This window comes from Sceloporus occidentalis, unplaced genomic scaffold (assembly GCF_023333645.1).
Source record: "Sceloporus occidentalis isolate IW3139 unplaced genomic scaffold, rSceOcc1.0.p SCAF_48, whole genome shotgun sequence".
In the NCBI taxonomy this organism is placed as follows: Eukaryota; Metazoa; Chordata; class Lepidosauria; order Squamata; family Phrynosomatidae; genus Sceloporus; species Sceloporus occidentalis.
Genome location: NW_028317028.1, coordinates 3,402,027 through 3,420,217, shown reverse-complemented (window position 1 = coordinate 3,420,217; position 18,191 = coordinate 3,402,027). Strand labels below are relative to the sequence as shown.

Here is an 18,191-nt window from a genome sequence, read left to right as displayed (position 1 = left end):
ACCTCATTGAACACCTTTGGGATGAACTGGAACTGAGATTGCGAGCCAGGACCTTCTTGTCCAACATCAGTGTCTGAACTCACAAATGCCCTACTGGATGAATGGGCAAAAAATCATACAGAAACTCTCCAGAATCTTGTGGAAAGCCTTCCCAAATGAGTGGAAGCTGATATAGCTGCAAAGGGGGGGGACTACATGTTAATATCTGTATTTAGAATACACTATCATAAAAGTCCCTGTTGGTGTAATGGTCAGGTGTCCCAATATAATAGTTATATGTTGTGTTGTTTCAGGTTTCCTCCAAATGACTTCCTTGGTGGCTTTTTAAAACCTTTAAGCTGCGTTCCTGTGGTGACTGATTCTGGCAGCTTTGGAGAAGCAAAGATTTGGTCTTCAAGATGCTGATTAAGGAATACCGCATCCCGCTTCCTATGACCGTGGAGGAATATCGTATTGCCCAGCTCTACATGATTCAGGTTTGAAGTTTAAAAATGTGTTTTAGACCAGACTAGAATGCTGAAAACTTAATCGTAGAGGCTGTTCTTACACAGTGGTGTCATACAGTAGTATACATTGCTTGCAGAGTGTATTACAGGAGGATGGCTTCATATACTATATATTTACACCAGACAGCGTAGCTGTAGAAGATCTTGTCTGATGATCTGTCCTTACACCAGACAGAAGAGAGAAGAGCTGTACTATTTCTGAAGAGCTGTATGTTACCGACCTTGGGGTTTCTATTACTCAAGGAATGCAATGTGTAGCATATTTTACTAAAATATCCATTTCTTGTGGATCTTCTTAACACATGCTGTTATATTACCATAGAATAGATGAATGTTCTATATCACTCTTCCAGGAAGGATTGCTGTACTATACATAATTTGTGGAGTTTAACATTCCATAAGGGAAATCTGGATTGTAAATTAACTGTGAAGTTTAATTTTCCATACATGAAAGCTGTAATATATAATACCTGTGGAGTTTATTATGACACCGGGCTGAGATGCTGTAGTATATTTACAGTCTAGAACAAAGTCATTTTGAAATAGCTTCCCAGTGGTAGCTGTAAAACAAATAAATACAGCAGAGGATAAACGTACACAAAGACAAAGACACACAACACGAAGAATCTTCATTCTGCCGCCATCCTACCGATTCACGTATTAAACCCTGCTATGCTACGGAAGACTTAGGAAGATAAGAAAACCGTCAGAAAACAAAGAGAAAAACGAATACGAAAAACATATACGAATATTCTCCTGAAACTAACTCTGGAATGGGGGAATAAGAAGACCTCCCCCCCAAAGACAATCACAAAGACTTTGTTAGCGCCCAAGTCTAGTAGAAGGTGTTTCTATTCCCCTTGGGCCAGAATATGCACCTGATAAGCATCCAGTAGGGGCTCCTTCACTTCTAGCAGCTATTCCTCTGTAGGGTCCCTGCTCAATCTCTTATATCCCCTTCCGCTGATAGAATATCTTTACACATCTGTAAGTATTGTTGGATCTAAAATGACAATGTTACCTGCTTTCCACTGGTTTAATAACAATGTTGTTATTTTATGCTGATTCCCTGAAAGCTTTACCTTCACAGGAGGGATAAATTATATGGAACGGGTAACCCGTCTAATGCTTCTAATTCACTAGTAACCATTTGGACAAAAAGGCTACTATGCGGATAGTCGTCAATGTGAGAGGTAAACGTGATGTTTGGTGTAAAGTCAGTTACTGGGGTACAAAAGTTTCCATGTCCATATTAGATTCCTTTTCTGAAGCCCAAAGGTCTTTGAGACAATGATAGTCTGATATGGAAAGACCAATCTGCTGAGCCTCTTTTATGTCCTTATTCTCAAAAGACTTGGAGAGCTTGTTTTCTTAAGAAGAGTATCTTTTACCCAGTGGAAACAATCACATTTCATAGTGGAGATAAATGATGCTCCCTTTTTCAGGACTTTAATATGATTCTCATTTGTTAGATAAATGTATAATTTGTGTTTCATTTCTCGCCTTCTCAGCATGGAGCTCTCACTTCTTTGTTTGTACCTCCAGAGAGGTTTGGATATATATGTTGGTCTATAAATGGACTTTTTGTACATGAACCGGCCCTCTTAGATATCTGAGTCATATGTGTTAGCTGAGTCTTCTTAGTATAGTTAGAGGTGTCCTAAAGCCTAGAATCTGACTGTGGGGAGTTGTATGTAAACTGAAAGCTATACACCGGATCTGAAGACTACAACTCCCATCATGCAGAGGAGTTTGCAGTATTTTTCTTTCCCCTAAGCAAAGGTCATGTTATAAAGAGTATATGTCATAATTAGTAGTATTTTTGTGTGTAGAACATGCAAAAGCATATAAACGTGCTAGGCTTCATTAGACTTTAAAGAAGTGGTTACCGTAACTGGTTAAAATTCACGCAGTAACCAAGCTTATATAGGTTTTGATTGGTACAGTAATGCATATTAACATCGGATTTCATCAGATAGATGCCTTTGTGACACTTAACTCATTGTGCTTAGATCATTGAAGGAAGACGTGCATAATCCTGCAGTGCAGGAATGTGTTCAATGCCCAGAAAGATCAGAATACAAACACCCAGCCTGAGAAGGACTTCTAATACTTGGTATGATGGGTCTATAAACATGGTAGGGTTAAACCAAATACTGTACACCCTCTCACAGTGCTAATTAGATTAAAATCATCTTGTGTCATGCATGAAGGATGCACATTACGCTGGAAAGGGCAGGCGCGAGCCTCAGCTGCGGGGCTCCATGGTTACGGCTGACATCACTATGTGCGGCGCAGGCTGGTGTGTGCAGGGCGTGCGGCAGGCTTTGTCCTGAGCTAAACCCGATGGATTCCTCATGCACTCGGGTTTCCAGGGTAACAGATGATCTAAAAGTGTGCTTTCTGTTACAGTTTGGGGCCGGGGTGAAGGAAGGAGAAGGGTTAGCGGCTGTCCCTGAGTCGGGATCTTCTGGTGGGGCAGTGTTTATATGAGGAATTGAGGTGGTATTAGAACAGCTTGACTTCGCTGAACCCAGGTCTCAAAAGCGGTTTTCTTTTCCTGAAGACTTTTTGATAATCTTATAGGTATAACAAAAGTGATTAAATATAGCAATCAAAAGGTACAGACTGTAATCACTTACTGGTGATAGTCAAGTCAATAGGGGGTCAAGTCCATTGATATGCATGGCCCTAGAGGTTTCAACAGAATCTCTATGGAGTCTTCTCACATGGGGTATAATTACAATTAATAACTTGCGTATTACCATGCGCATGCCAATAATTAGTCTTGCACCTAACTTACCCATTGAACGCCAGTGAATCACTTAAAGGGGTCTTGCGTTCTAGCAGATATATGGAGTCCTGTGCCAAAGTTTTAGCATTGACATGTCAATTTTTGAAAAAAGTCTGTAAAGTCAGTAAGTTTTCTAAAATAGATATGTCAGTGGTTTACTTTTTTTAATGTAATTTAACAAAATGTAAAGTGAGTGAACGGAATAAAAATCTAAATCAATATTTGGTGTGTCCACCCTTTTGCTGTCACGGATATGCATGGCCAAACACAGACACCGTCACAGCTGGAAAAAGGTATGGGAAAACATCCTAACGCGTTTAGGCGCCATACTTTGTGCTGGTACTAAAACCATTCCTCTGATTCAAAGCTGTACAAATCCCGAGGAACCTTCTGTCCGGTCCATAACTTATCCAGGGGTTGCTTATCAAAGTTTTTTTGTTGAATTCTGGTAATGGCAGGGGTTTTATTGCCGTTCTCGAGTGTCCTGCTTGCATTTTCCTGGCTGCTAAAGCCACCCCTTTTTATGCTAGTGTTTCAGTGAAGTTTGACAGCCACTAATTATTATTAATATAAAAGTATCTCAAATACTGTTGCTTGGGCCACAAGTGTGTCTGGAATCTAAGGAAATTAGGTTTATACATCCCTGGTGTTCAGTAAAAGGCTATACTGGTATGAGGCCCCATCTCTTGATCTGTATCCGTACACAAAAGAAGAGAAAGAATGAATGCAATAACGTGATGTCGGAACTAATGAACACAGAGGAGTCATTAACAGAACCCAGGCTGATTCTGGCTCCAGGAAGAGGCAGCCGCTTCAAGCTAATTTTAATATGTTCCCTTGATTATTGTTTTATTTTTGTTTTTCATACTGGCAGCTGAGCCCACATCAAGTGATTTTGTATTTGTGATAATGCGTGCGCTCCGAGCATCTTTTATGATTCGAACAGTGTGCTCATATTATTTGTTTTTTAGCTAAAGCAGGTATGGTTTTAGGAAGTGAGCTCTACTTGAGCCTGGATTTAGGGATAAGGATGCTCAGTTCTTTTTTATTGCATCCCCCTCGTCCAATTAGTGCAGAAATACTTGTGAGGGATGACTATAGGTCCTTCTGTATGTATTAAGGGATTCAGAGAAGCATAACCCCGTGGAAGAGATGGGTATATACGGGTAAATCAGAAAGTACACTGTGGCTTTAACGATTGATAGCGTAAACACACACCGTGCAGAGCCCGTACTCCAATGTGTGGTTTGTTCTGTATGACATCTAAGTAACATTTTCTCTTAATTTATTACTACCGCCAGGGCAGGATGCTTCAACAACTTCATTGCTTAGTGTGTTTTTACATCATTTTCTTATATTAAGCTATGATGTAGAATTTTTCCTTGCTAAACATACATCGCACCTATAGTATGTTAAATAAATAAACAATAGCAGTCTGTTATTTTATATTTTCTTTGGAGGTTAAATCACATAAAAAACTTCTAAGAAGCTTTTTTTCTATAGCAACAACCTTTCATTAACTACTTTGGTGTCACGTGACATTTAAATGTTCCCTGCAAAATTACGAATGAAACAAAATCAAACTCAAATAATTTTATGTCTGGGAAGGATTTGGACATTCAATGTTACTACCAGTGATGTTTCCTAATTGTTAATTTAATCATAAAAGAGTTAAAGTCAGCAGAGTAGAATTTTTTTTTTTACCAAATTTCCATTAGGTGATTAACTGTCCTTTCTAAGTCTATTACTCCCAAGTTGTCTTTATTATATGTTTTGTTTTAGTTGTAAAGAGTTTGCAGAACAGTTTATGTGCTGATAAATCCAACTTTAGTGGATGTCATTACCTGACAGCTTCCCAATCTCTGGCTTATATCTTTAGTGCAATGATGACTGATCTGTTTTGTCTTCTATCTTTTATCAGCAGGTCACACAAATCTTAGCACCAACCACCCTATATTAGTCATGGATGCAGAAGAGAGCAGTATAGATTTAGGAAATAAATCCATACGATTTTCTCTTGCGCGCACGCACGCACGCACACACACGTTAGACTTGCAGGAGATGCATTCCATCAAAAGCATCAAAAGTATGCATGTGAGGATACTATTGCCAACTCCACTGTTGGCTCATGAGGGGTTTCTTTTGGGCCTGATGGGACCACCAAACACCTCTCCCTCCGCCCCTGCATACACAGAAAGATTGAAGTCTGTGGGACCCTTCCTTTCAGCGATTGGCTGCAACGTTTCCAATTCTGCTACTTGTACTTTATCTTACACTTGGCACTTCTTACTTGCCATCATACTAAGCAGCATGCAGCTGCCGTCCTCTTCTAAATTTGTTGATTAATTTTTCTATTTTTGCCTTTAGTTTCATAAGAAGTGCAGTAATCAGGAGACAGATGGTCTTCAAGACAGAAGGGGTGTAAATGAAACATGTGCCATGGATGCCAGTAGAACAGTGCACCCCGTGGTAAAAAGGTTGACACCAAAAATGTTTTTCAAACTTCTAAATTGTTGTAAAAGAAGCTTTATGCAGTCTTAAGGTTTTTTGCTGGAAGAATAGGTAGCATTGCTCTTAAAGACCCTTCTTAAGTATACTTTTTAATGACACTGTCGATAAGAGGCCCAAACACAGCAGATTCCGTAGCGCTGTTACGGTTGAGGCCAAGGACTATATTTAACAGACAATTTATAATGAGCACGTTGTTCTGTTCAGCTATATGCCCGTTGTTGCTTACGGCATGCAAAATATAGTTGCAGATCCTTTGGAGAATAGTTTTTTCTTCTTAAGAATAAAGCACACAATATATTCTGTTGTGCGTAGATTAGTACTACACTATGTATTTGTAGCCTTTTGCAGTTTAATTTTTGATGCTTATTATACTACTGCTGAAGAACGCTAAAGTTTTTCCAGAATATTTAGAATGTACATAAGGCAGTCGCCTTTAGGAGGGATAGGGTTAACGAGCTAGCGTTCTTTTTCATTTGGTAATATATATTTTGAGTTGCTCGCCCACATTCTCATCAATCTGAGCCAAAAGATGCCTTAATATAGACTGTCTGTTTGGAAGTACATGTTTTCCCCTTCTGTTATGATAACTTGTCAGATTTCTGCTCGGCTCAATTGAATCCGGAATCTACAGCAGCACACGTTTTGACACGTTATAAAAGTCTCTTATTAACGGAGGGGAGGAATGCTGCCGTCGTGTCAGCTTTTAACCAGATTGTTCCATAGTAACCCAGAATTGTTGGGTCATTTCCGCAAAGTGACTGGTGACACCAGTGAAAATTCAACATCACAACCTATTTGGCACGTTTATGCACATGGGACATTCTCACATCTCCGGGAGAAAGGCATGGTGAAGCAGACACAGTTTAAATGAAATTAACATGAGTGCCCCTATAAAGAGACCAGACAAATGTATGGAAACATACAATTCAATTGCAGACAAGAACCATTCAGCACGTCTAGTCTGCCCATGTATGTAGTGATTTCTGATTACATACATGTGAAAATAATATATGAAACTAAGTGAGAGATATTGTTTGTTACTTTTTAAATCTGGCCTGGTTTCTATACTTGACATCCACAATAACCTTGGTAAAAACAAAGCAATTGTTATTAAATTTATTGGTGAAAACTAGGCATTTGACGGTGCATGCGCGCAGTGTGACTGTGCTTTAGTTGATGAAATACTGCTCCTGAGTAGAATTTGTTAAAACAGTGGCCTCCGAATTTTTGCCCAAGTAATTTTTGGTTACCGTGCACATGTCTACCAGACACTCGCATCAATACAGACTGTAACACACTTACCCCTCACACTAACGTGACTAGACACACAAACATATGCAGACATACCCAGTCACACACAACAACATATCCAGACACGCAACACGCACTCAACTCACTTACCCTGTGAAAGCTCAGCCTATCTTCAATGCATGCTTTTTAGTTCAAAGCAAGTTAAACCTGTAACCCCGGAATCTCCTTATCAGCCCATCCCTACTGAGAACATAACTACCTGCTTGAGTGTCTGCCACTGCAGAGATTGACAGTCTTCTCAATTTGTACAACAATTCTCATCATACTCATCCACCAGAAACCGACTTTTATGGATCCATGTTCTTTTTTTGTATAGGTACATTTTGTCTTATCAGTACAGTATGTTCTTATATGTCAGTAACCCTAGGAAATGTTACGGGGAAGTGTGGACTTTGGAGTTACTTGCTTGATTGCAGACGCTGGTTGCGAGTGCAGCGGCGGATGTTGCACGTGTTTATGAAACAAATATAGGCAGTGTGTGTGTTTTGAAACAGCGGGTATTCAACTGGTATCGGTTAGCCAGACAATGACACCGATCTGTTTACATTGGAGCAAATCCTTCAGGAACCCTTATAAGTGAAAGTACATAATGTGATGAATGGGCCAGATGGCATACAGCCAAGCATATAAAGGAGCTTAAGGGATATGCATGCTATGCCTCCTACCGATCCATTACCCAGTCGCAATTGACATGAGTAATCCCAAAGTATGAGCACATGCAAATGTAAACTTTACAAGGTTGCAAGTAGGCTAAAGGCCTCTAACTATAGACCGGTAAGGCTGACCTGCGGCCATAAAGTAGCAGAACTGCATTTCCTATAAGATCCTCTGCAGCTCCTTGAACAGCCAGGGGTCATGGAAAGTGTAGTACAGCAAAACATGGAAATGAATATTTCAGTAAGCCTTTAATTACTAAATGATACAAGGGGAGTAAATGCATTGTTTATTAATTGAAACCTTGTCTAGCATATATTGGTAAGTACAGATAATGATTAAATATAAAACCATCGAATTTGACAGATCACATTCAACCCACCGTGTCTGCCCATTTCTCCTGCTTTAACAACTTGGACCTTAATCAGTCCTTGGCCCCCTCAAAGATTCAGGATAGCCACCTATACCTATCCCATGCTCCATTAAATTGCCTCACTCTGTTATCCTCTACCACTTCTGCTGGGAGGATGTTCCACCTAAAAATACAAGTTCAATCTAAATATAAAGCCTTCCAGTAATCCCTTAGTATCACCATCGGTAAGCACAATGATAACCAAGTTATAGTTAATTCTTTCTTACAATTGTCCTTAATGGTTTACAACGGGGTAAATGTTTTTGCAGAAGATGTGATTATGGGGCTGAAGTGGTTAAAGCAGTAAATGGAAAGACACGACACAAAGTAGTGGCGTTATACAAGGATCTGTGACCATTAAAAAAATAAATAAAACCCATTAGATTGTTACTCTGATGAATGCAGATATAAATATTAAAGGGTTAATCCAACACTGTACACTGAAGTGCTTGATCCGCATAATCCTAGTTATTATTATTTTTCCTTTTGTTTGATTTCCGATATCTGTTACTAAGAAGCCAGTTCTTTATTCATTCTCTCTTCAGCTATGGAAAAAGGCTCCAAAAGAAGTCTTCAGTAATATTAATCTCCAGGATTTCAGTGCAAAATCATTTTAGATCACATGCTGTCTAGTGTGTTGGTTTTTTTATGCAAAAAATATTTTCACAACATTTTTCGTATATATATATATAATATATGGTGGGGAGATATATATAGTCCACTTTGTTTACTGAAACTGTATATATATATATATATATATATATATATATATATATATATATATATATATATATATATATATATATATATATATATATATATATATATACCGTGTTTCCCCGATAGTAAGACACCCCCGATAGTAAGACGTATCGGGAGTTTCAGAGGGGTCAGCTAATATAAGCCGTACCCCGAAAGTAAGACATATGTCTTACTTTCGGGGAAACACGGGGGATTTGCCTACGGCCTACGGCCGCATTAACGCAGGGCATAAGGGGCGCCTGCCCCTTAGGCCCGCCGCACCTGCGACCGGGTCCGCCACTCTAAGGGGCCGGGAAGTCCCCACCAAGGCCGGCCTTACGTGTCTGCGGCCGCACAGGATTTAAATTAAAACATCGGGGTTTTTTTTTTAACTTTATTTAACATCCTCCATGTTAAATAAAGTTAAAAAAAACTTTATTTAACATGGAGGATGTTAAATAAAGTTTTTTTAACTTTATTTAACATGGAGGATGTTAAATAAAGTTGAAAAAAAACCCCGATGTTTTTATTTAAACCCTGTGCGGCCGCAGACCCCTAAGGCCGGCCCCTTAGAGCAGGGCCGACCTTTGGGGTGTGCGACCGCACAGGGCGCCACACTCCAGGGGGTGCCAACCTGCGGCACCCGGCACCCCTCCAGAGACGGACAGTAATGTCCGCCGCTGGAGGAGCAGGCTCGCAAGGGAGCGGTATCGGAGGTCTTTAACAGACCTCCGGCTCCCTTGAGTGATTTTAAGCCGGGTTCAACCCGGCTTAAAATCACTCAAGGGAGCCGGAGGTCTGTTAATGACCTCCGATACCGCTCCCTTGTGATCTGCGCGGCAACAGCTGTTGTGCGCCGGGGTTTCTTGTCAGATCCCGGCGCACAACACTGAAGCCGCGCCCACCGCTGTCCGTGCCCTCTGACCCGGAAGGAGACAAGAACTGGCGAAGAGGAGGAAAAGAAGCTGAAAGAAGAAAGGAAAGGTAGGAAAGCATTAAATTCGAAAAAATTTTCCCAATATAAGACATACCCCGAAAGTAAGACATAGTGGGGCTTTTAGGGATAAAAAGAAAGTAAGACGCTGTCTTACTTTCGGGGAAACACGGTATATATACATACATATATATATTTGTTTTATTTTTTTATTTTTTTTTTCAGACCCAGCAAATCATTTGTACCATCAGTGGTGCTTGTGTTGAGATCTTGAAAGCCATTGTTGGGTGTCCCTTGAGAAGTGGGTAGGCAGCACTGGGATAAAACTGTAATGCCGTCAACCTGCATAAGGTTTATCGGTATCTTGGTTCTATGAATGTGCACCAGGACTCATAGTTGGTACGGTTAGGTGTCGTCCAATGCAGAACAGGACGGACTTCTGCACTGTGGGAGCCATAGCTTTAAAAACTGATATTTCGGTCTGTCTCTCTCTCTCTCTCCCCCTTCTTTATAGGTAGCTCTTTCTTTGCAACTTTAAAATTTGTTTTTGGCATTTAAAATTTCCCCACATATTCTCCAACCCCTAACCTCATGCATGTTATAAAGGAGAAGCCTGAAGATAAAGAATCCAAGTTTCTTTTTGATTTAAACCCGGTTCTGTAATGAAAGAACTTAACATTTCTTCTGGTAACTGCACACCACAGCCCATCTTCCAAAAAGATTCAGCCTCTGCGAAGATTCTTCTTCAATATGGTACCTACTGCCCCCACTGCCTTCTCTTGATATTTGAATTCTAAGACACAAAGCAAACCATGTAAGTAAACAAAGAACACTTAGTAACACAATAATGAGAAAGCACTTAGCTACCTAACAGACATATTTGCAGTTTTATATTTTCAGTTTAATAAGTAACGAAGCACATTAATGATATTTGCCATATAACGATCTTTGAGTGGGTCCACAATTGCATTCATAATGGCTGCTTTCCTGGAGACCTTACTCGCATTAGTTACTTGAAAACAAAATGAGGGTAAAATGACATTCAGTCCAATGTGGTGTTTGTCGCATTATTATTTAGCTGTGGCTGCTCCACGTGATTGAAGCTTAAAACTCTAGCTTGGCTGATTCTTGGTTATAGCATTGCTTCTCTCCACATTTTTATATAGTGTTCATGGAGTCCCAAAAGAGATTGAAATTGTGGATATTTAATTAACAAAATGTTTCTATCATGGCATTAGTTGTGGTACATGCACCACGTACTTCTGAAGCCACCTAGCATGCTTATTGCTACTCCAGTGGCTTCCGGTAGATGGTGGACAACCTGCTGGAGACCCCTGTTTTAAGCCATGTTGGCCTTGTTGATCCTGGGAATTTAAAGTGATCATACTGTTTCCTTAATGTTTTAATCTAAATATTTTTTTAAATACCTCCTACACATCATGTTGTTTATGCTGAGATTCTTGTTAATCATATACTTTAAAATGTAATATTTTAGTGAAAATAGCTGGGGGAACGACACTTTTTACCTCGTTCTTTGCAGGAAACGAGATAAGCTAGCTGCTATTTATATACCATTTTCTTTCTGTATACAAATGCTGTGTGGCATAGAAGAGTGATTTAGTTTTCCAATATAAAAGTGTTTCTTTTGCCTGTATTACACTACTCATCTGTGCCAGCCTCTTATCAATGCATGTCGCTTGTGTTTGCTTCCTCTCCTAAAATGACTGCTTAGGTTTCAATTTGTGACACGGTTTCCTCGCTTTATTATGCACACTGATTGACAGACGGCCGTGCATATTCCTGTAGAGCTCTCTAAAAGCCAAATACATTACTACTTCGGTGGTCGGACGGTCCCGATGCAGTAAATCATCTCCAAACTATGCCACAAGGACCGACTTGCCCATTGGTAATGGTCAGTGCCTTTGGTGATGTAGTGTATATTCCAGGCACCTATTAACTCAAATAGGCAATTAGCATTAGACAAGCAGGATGTAATTAGACCTGTCACAAATGATCTCCTTGTCTAATTAGACCTATCCTCAGCAGATCTCTGTAAGGTAAGCAAAAACACAATGATGACTCAATCTAACCCAAAATTGTGTTTGAATTCTGTAACATTGTCTTTGCTGGCTCTGATTTTATACAATTACACCCCAATTATACTTTGGAAGGGTTTGGCCATTCAACAGTATTAGGAATGATGTTTCAAATCATTTAGTTACAAAAAGGTTCAGCAGAGTAGGTGGCAAAGCACCGGTAACGTTAAGTATGCTAATTTCTTAAGTGTTCCTTAGAAAGAAACAAACCAAGTTTTAACTAGTGTTAAAAGGCAAAACAAAAACAATGATCACCAAACAAATTAAATATTGTCTTATGTATTGCCTATACTACTGTTAGTATAAAATACACGGATCAGCCATAACTTTATGACCACTGACAGGTGACGTGAATTACATTGATGATATTATCATAGCACCTGCCAGTGGGTGGTATATATTAATCGGCAAGTGAACCTGACGTCCTCAAAGTTGATGTGTTAGAAGCAGGAAAAGTGGGCAACCTAAGGATCTGAGCAACTTTTGAGAAGGGTCAAATTGTGATGGCTAGATGACTGGGTCAGAGCATCTCCAAAACTGCAGCTCTGTGGGGCAAAAGGGTCATGGTTGGCCAAGGCTCATTGATGCAAGCAGGGGTCGAAGGCTGGGGCTGCTTAGCCCATGCTGACCCCTGTCCACTGCAGAAAGCACCTACAATAGGCACATGACCATAAGAACTGTCCAACGGAGCAATGGGAGAAGGTGGCCTGGTCCGATGAATCGCGTTTTCTTTTACATCATGTGGATGGCTGGATGAGGGTGCATCGCTTACCTGGAGAACAAATGGCACCAGGATGGACCATGGGAAGAAGGCAAGTCGGCGGAGGCAGTGTGATGCTTTGGGCAATGTTCTGCTGGGAAACCTTGGGGCTTGCTATACATGTGGATGTTACTTTGACACGTATGGTATTCCATGATGGTGTTGGCCTTTCTCAGCAGGATAATGCGCCCTGCCACAAAGCAAGAAGGGTTTAGGGATGAACAACAACAAGTTCAAGGTGTTGACTTGGCCTCCAAATTCCCCAGATCTCAATCTAAATGAGCATTTGTGGGATGTGGTGAACAAACAAGTGCAATTCATGGAGCCCCACCTTGCAACTTACAGGACTTAAAGCATCCGCTGCTCAGTTCTTGGCGTCAGATACCACAGCACACCTTCCGAGGTCTAGCAGAATCCATGCTTCGATGGGTCAGGTCTGTTTTGGCTGCAAAATGGGTCCCTACACAATATTAGGCATGTGGTCATAATGTGATATTGGTGTATCTAGGCCTAAACTCTGTTTGTTTTTTAACTTTACAAATCAAGTTACAGTCCTAAAACATAATTTATTTTTAGTTACTTGTTATCTGAGATTTTTGTAGATAAGGCTACCAAAATAAGCCCTCAAATTAATACCTAATACCTGGTGACAACCGGTTTATAGATAGAATAATTGCTGCTTATCTTGGCAAATTTTAATAAGAAACAATGGCTTTCTTTCCTCCTGACATCTTGGCATCCCACTTACTGCTTGTACCTGCGTCAGAAGCTATTCATACAATTTTTTCATTCACCCATTTCTAACTTTTCATATAGCTTTTGACATTGAATATTTTTTTGAGTCTTTCTTATAGTTTCTGAAATCGATTTCTTGTGTTCTAATCTATTTTATGTATTTTTCCTGATGAACAAATAAGCAAAGTAAATTGTCAATGAGAGCGCGCGTGACAGCAGTGTGGGCGCTTGTAATGGGCCACGGTATGCCACTTACATTTAGCATTTAAGGAGTCATCAGAAAATATTAAGTGACTACAAGTCAACTAAACAACTCTAATATTCTGGTGGCTGCAACACTCATGAATGTCTGAGGGTAAATGCCCATCGATAACTAGTTTTTCATGTCATTGTCCCAGAGGATGGAGCATGCATATGGCAGCACTCCAGAAGTCCAGTTCTAGTGAGACTGCAACTGCTATGTATGTACTGCTCTGCCCTGACCCATGGGGTGTAATATGGAGGACAATCCTACTGCTGGTGTGTTGAGGTGTGTACATAGCTATAACGTCAAAGTTAGCCTTGGATGCATGGCTTATGCTGCCTTAATTATTGTTATACACGTGCTGATGGTGCAACCAGCGCACGTCCTACTTATATCCTTCCCTCGGGGAACACACTGACCTCGCATAACTTCCTCCTTCCATGACATATACCATGAAGCAAATGTCTGCTTCCTAATGATAGCTTGGAAAAAATGAGATGATTACATTCCATATGGCAAAACACGTAAAATAACCCATGTAACAAAATACAAATGCAGGAAAGCTTAATTTATGTAAAAGTATATTCCTGTTCAGAAATATGTAGCATTTTGGACAGATTCCGGTCAAATTACCCTTTTCCACCAAAAGGCTTCTGATTTTTCTATGTTACAAGCTGATTATTTGCTGTAAACAAACTATAGAAACAAAATCCTACATGAATGTTCTCATCATGTATGACTATTTACAGTGGTGTTCTCTGGACAGCTTTCATGCTGTTGCTGTGTGCAACTAGCCGTTTGTCATGGAGATTAGCAGAACATCTGTTCTCTATAAGTATTGATCTGCCGTGCAGGGCAAAACACTTGTCTGCTTCTTGTTTTATTCAGATACTAGATTGACGACATTAACTGAGCTTGTGGTATATACACGCTTAGGCTTACGGGGCACGTCCAGGGAGGATGACGGGTAGCGTTGCCAGTGCAGCCTTCATAGTAGGCAGTACGAAAGAGAAGGGCACGAGAAAGTAGGAACAAGTGGTTGCAGGGGTCACCCCGGCCCCCAGATAGTTACACCACTACACGTGTATATTCCTTTCCGCAAGCCACATAAATAACACGATATGACCAAAAGTATGTGGACACCTGGCCTTCACACCTATATAAACGATTCCAAAACCATAAGCATTAATATGGGATTGCCCCCCCCCCACACACACACACTCTTCTGGGAAGGCTTTCCACAAGATTTTGGAGTGTGTCTGTGGGAATTTGTATCCATTCAGCCAAAAAAGCCTTTGTGAGGCCAAACCCTAACGAACTGCTCCTCCACCAAACTTTACAGTAGGAAATATCCATTCTGGTAGGTTATGTTCTCCTGGCATCTGCCAAACCCAGATTAATCCATCAGACTTGTAGCAAAGGTGGCATCCTATGACTAGTCACTGAGCTCTTCAGTACGACCCATTCTACTGCCAATGACTATGGAAATGACTGCCTCTGTGCTTGATTTTATACTCCTGTAGGCACTGGGTGTGGTGGAAACACCAGAATTCAATAATTAGGAGGGGTGGCCACATATTTTTTGTTGTTTAGTGTATTGTCATTGATACTGATGTTATTACATTATCTTAAGCACCAAAGTATCAAGCCAGGAAATTACAAAGCAGACTCGCCACTTATCAGCACGTATCAGTTTACATGCTGTATGTTAACATTTATTCACTGTCTCCTTCCTATATTCTTTTCCAACACACACTTGACCTCTACTTCCATACCGGCTACTGGCTTTCCATCCTCCCTGTTTATTTTACAACTGGTACAGGAATCAGCATTAAAAAAATGTGAAAGATCTTTTGATAAATGTATTTTAAACATTTTTAACTTGCATGAGGTGCAATGTGAGTTAGATTCAGTTTAGATTCCATTACTGTATTACCCTCTATTACTTCTGCTGGGAGGCTGTCTATCACCCTCTCAGGAAAGTAAAAGTTCCGTTCATTAATAAGCCTGATTATGATTTTTTGTTCTAATCTTTTTTGCTCATGTAATATAAAACATGAATCATGGCAGCTATATTGGACAACAGGACAGTGCTTGAAAATCAGGACTGTCCTGTGATAACTGGGACACTTAGGAGGTATGTTATCCCATTTTTGCTTTACTGAACATGCTACCTTTGATTTTAGGCCACATCGTTCATTTGGATGGCTTTGGAAATAAACATAGGATTTACCTGGGACACTATGTTACCGTCCTGAATCAAGCCCAGCGATTCGTTTTAGCTGGGTTGATTTGGCCCCTTTAGCTGATGAGTACTGATTTTATCTCGCTTTGCTGGTTTAGTCTCTATCAGGGGTACCGTCCCCATTAACCCCGCATCCCCTTCCCAGGGAGAATTTTATTATTTTTCTTTCTTCTGAGCCATTTTGTATTACCTCCCCATAGCTGTGAAAATATTTAGGCAATCTTACTTTTGATGCTGAAGTGCTATGACATCATAAGAGTTCCATTCACACTCATTTTTTCTTACGTTAAGATCATATTCAAATGAAAACACACAAGAGTTTACATAAAAAAAACATTTTATTTACGTTATAACAGAAAAAAGTACATTGACAATGAAGGAAAAAATTTTTAGGGCAAAAAAGGAAAACAAAATCCTTGTAGACCCTACCAGTAACCTACAACAAACTCCCTGCCTAGTGATCCAGAGGAAGGCAAAAAACCTGGGGGAGAAAAGGTTGTCTCTATTCTAAGCAAAAAATTCCTTCCTTACCCCTTGAATAGGCGATCGGCTCCTTTAACACTACAGAACGGAATAAAACCAAAATAAATGAAATGTCCCTGGATCGAAGAGGGATGGCAGATCCACACAAACATTAATCAAGAGCTGATAATGTGCTGTGCTGCCTGAGAGGGAGACGGACGGATCTCCAAACCCTAACTAAAGACGTCTGTTTTCTAAATAACTCAAGATCCTTTTTATGTAACTCTGAGCTCACACACACAGGCTCCTGCTTTTATAGCTCCAGCCAAGCTTTATGATGTAATATGGGTGTGGCTCTAACAAGCCTTATATGGAAAACCTGCTTGTATAACTCCAGCCTATTATGATATACTGAGCTTTGAGTTAAAGTGGGCGTGGCTTTACATACTTAACAAAAAAATGTATTTATGTACGGAGCAACAATATTTAGATTAAATCAGATAAATCTTTTAGATGCAGATTTACTGTTTAGTTCACTCGCAGATGTTCCATATTGTGTGTGTGTGTGACTGTACATGTATTGCTGTGTGTGTCTAAGTGTAGGGGCTTAACTAGAAACCGCAGGGCCTGGTGGGAAAAATTGCCCTGGGCCCCCCCAACTTCATCAAGTAACATGTCACAGATTGCCACCTTTGGCCCCAAACAGCTTATCAGTACCCCCAAACAGCGTGTCTGTACCATCATTGCCACCCCCTCCAACATACGCTATGGCACACATGTAAAAACACAAATTTGCACATGCTAACACACACATGCACACTTTCATTCTAACACACACATCCCTCTCACACCAGTCATGCTAACACACACTACATCTCACACCACTTACACATCCACATCCATGCTCATATACACTGATACATAGACATTCATGCTCACAAGCATATGAACATACATACTTCCTCATTCACTGTCTCATGCGTACTCATCACCATTCCTCTGACTGGGGAAGAGTTCTCTGCCTTTCGTGGAAGTGCTCCGGGAGGCCTGGTTCACAGAGAAATGGATTAAGAAAGAATACAGAAGAACAAGAAGAGGCAAGAGAAGAAGTGGGGAAACATTGAAGAAGAAGAAGGAAACATTGAGAGAGTACGTGAGAGAGTGTGAGTGAAAAAAACAATGAATCTCTTCTATTTGGACGTCTGTACGAATTGCTGAAATTGGCAGAAAGTCCAAATGCACCAGTCTAGTAGTCACCGATATAGGTCATGGATGTAGCCCTCATCCAAAAAACATTGCTGGACCGAGTCAAAAAAGTGTTTAAAGCTGGGTAAAAACTAAACTGTCAGATGGTTTTGTATATTTTAGTTTATTAACAAGTTGTCCACTAATCGAGGGACCCTAATTCTCAAAAAATTAAAACAATAGGTTATTGGAATTTGGTCCTTGTATGCTCTGCCACAACCCAATGTCTCAATTATTTCTAAATTACCTAGCTCATACAGGCCCATAATCATTGTAAAGCATCATTGATGAGGAAACAGGGAATATAAGTTGTCTGGTCAATATCCAATACTGCCAGTGGTGTGTCTGCCAAAAATGTGGCTGTTATCCCTCATAGAACGAGCTTTAACTCCAGCAAATACATGTGCATATACAGTTTGTGTGTGTGTATATGTGTATATATATATATATATATATATATATATATATATATGTCTAAACCCACAAATAACCACATAGAATAAAAGGCAAAACAGAATCTAAACTGAATTTGTGTTATTAT

The 18,191-nt window shown here is 40.1% G+C and overlaps 1 protein-coding gene across 3 annotated transcripts in view; it reads left to right on the top strand.

Moving 5' to 3' along the window:
• The first annotated feature begins 392 nt into the window (after positions 1 to 392).
• Positions 393 to 18,191, top strand: part of LOC149289119 (membrane-associated phosphatidylinositol transfer protein 2-like) — a 58,180-nt gene continuing 40,381 nt past the window's right edge. For 2 of the 3 annotated variants that reach the window (XM_089490976.1, XM_089490975.1), the window contains exon 1: positions 399 to 476. In XM_089490976.1, the coding sequence (XP_089347102.1) occupies positions 399 to 476 (78 nt within the window). Of the gene's footprint in view, positions 477 to 18,191 lie in introns of all 3 variants that reach the window. The other variant, XM_089490977.1, reaches the window with a different exon arrangement.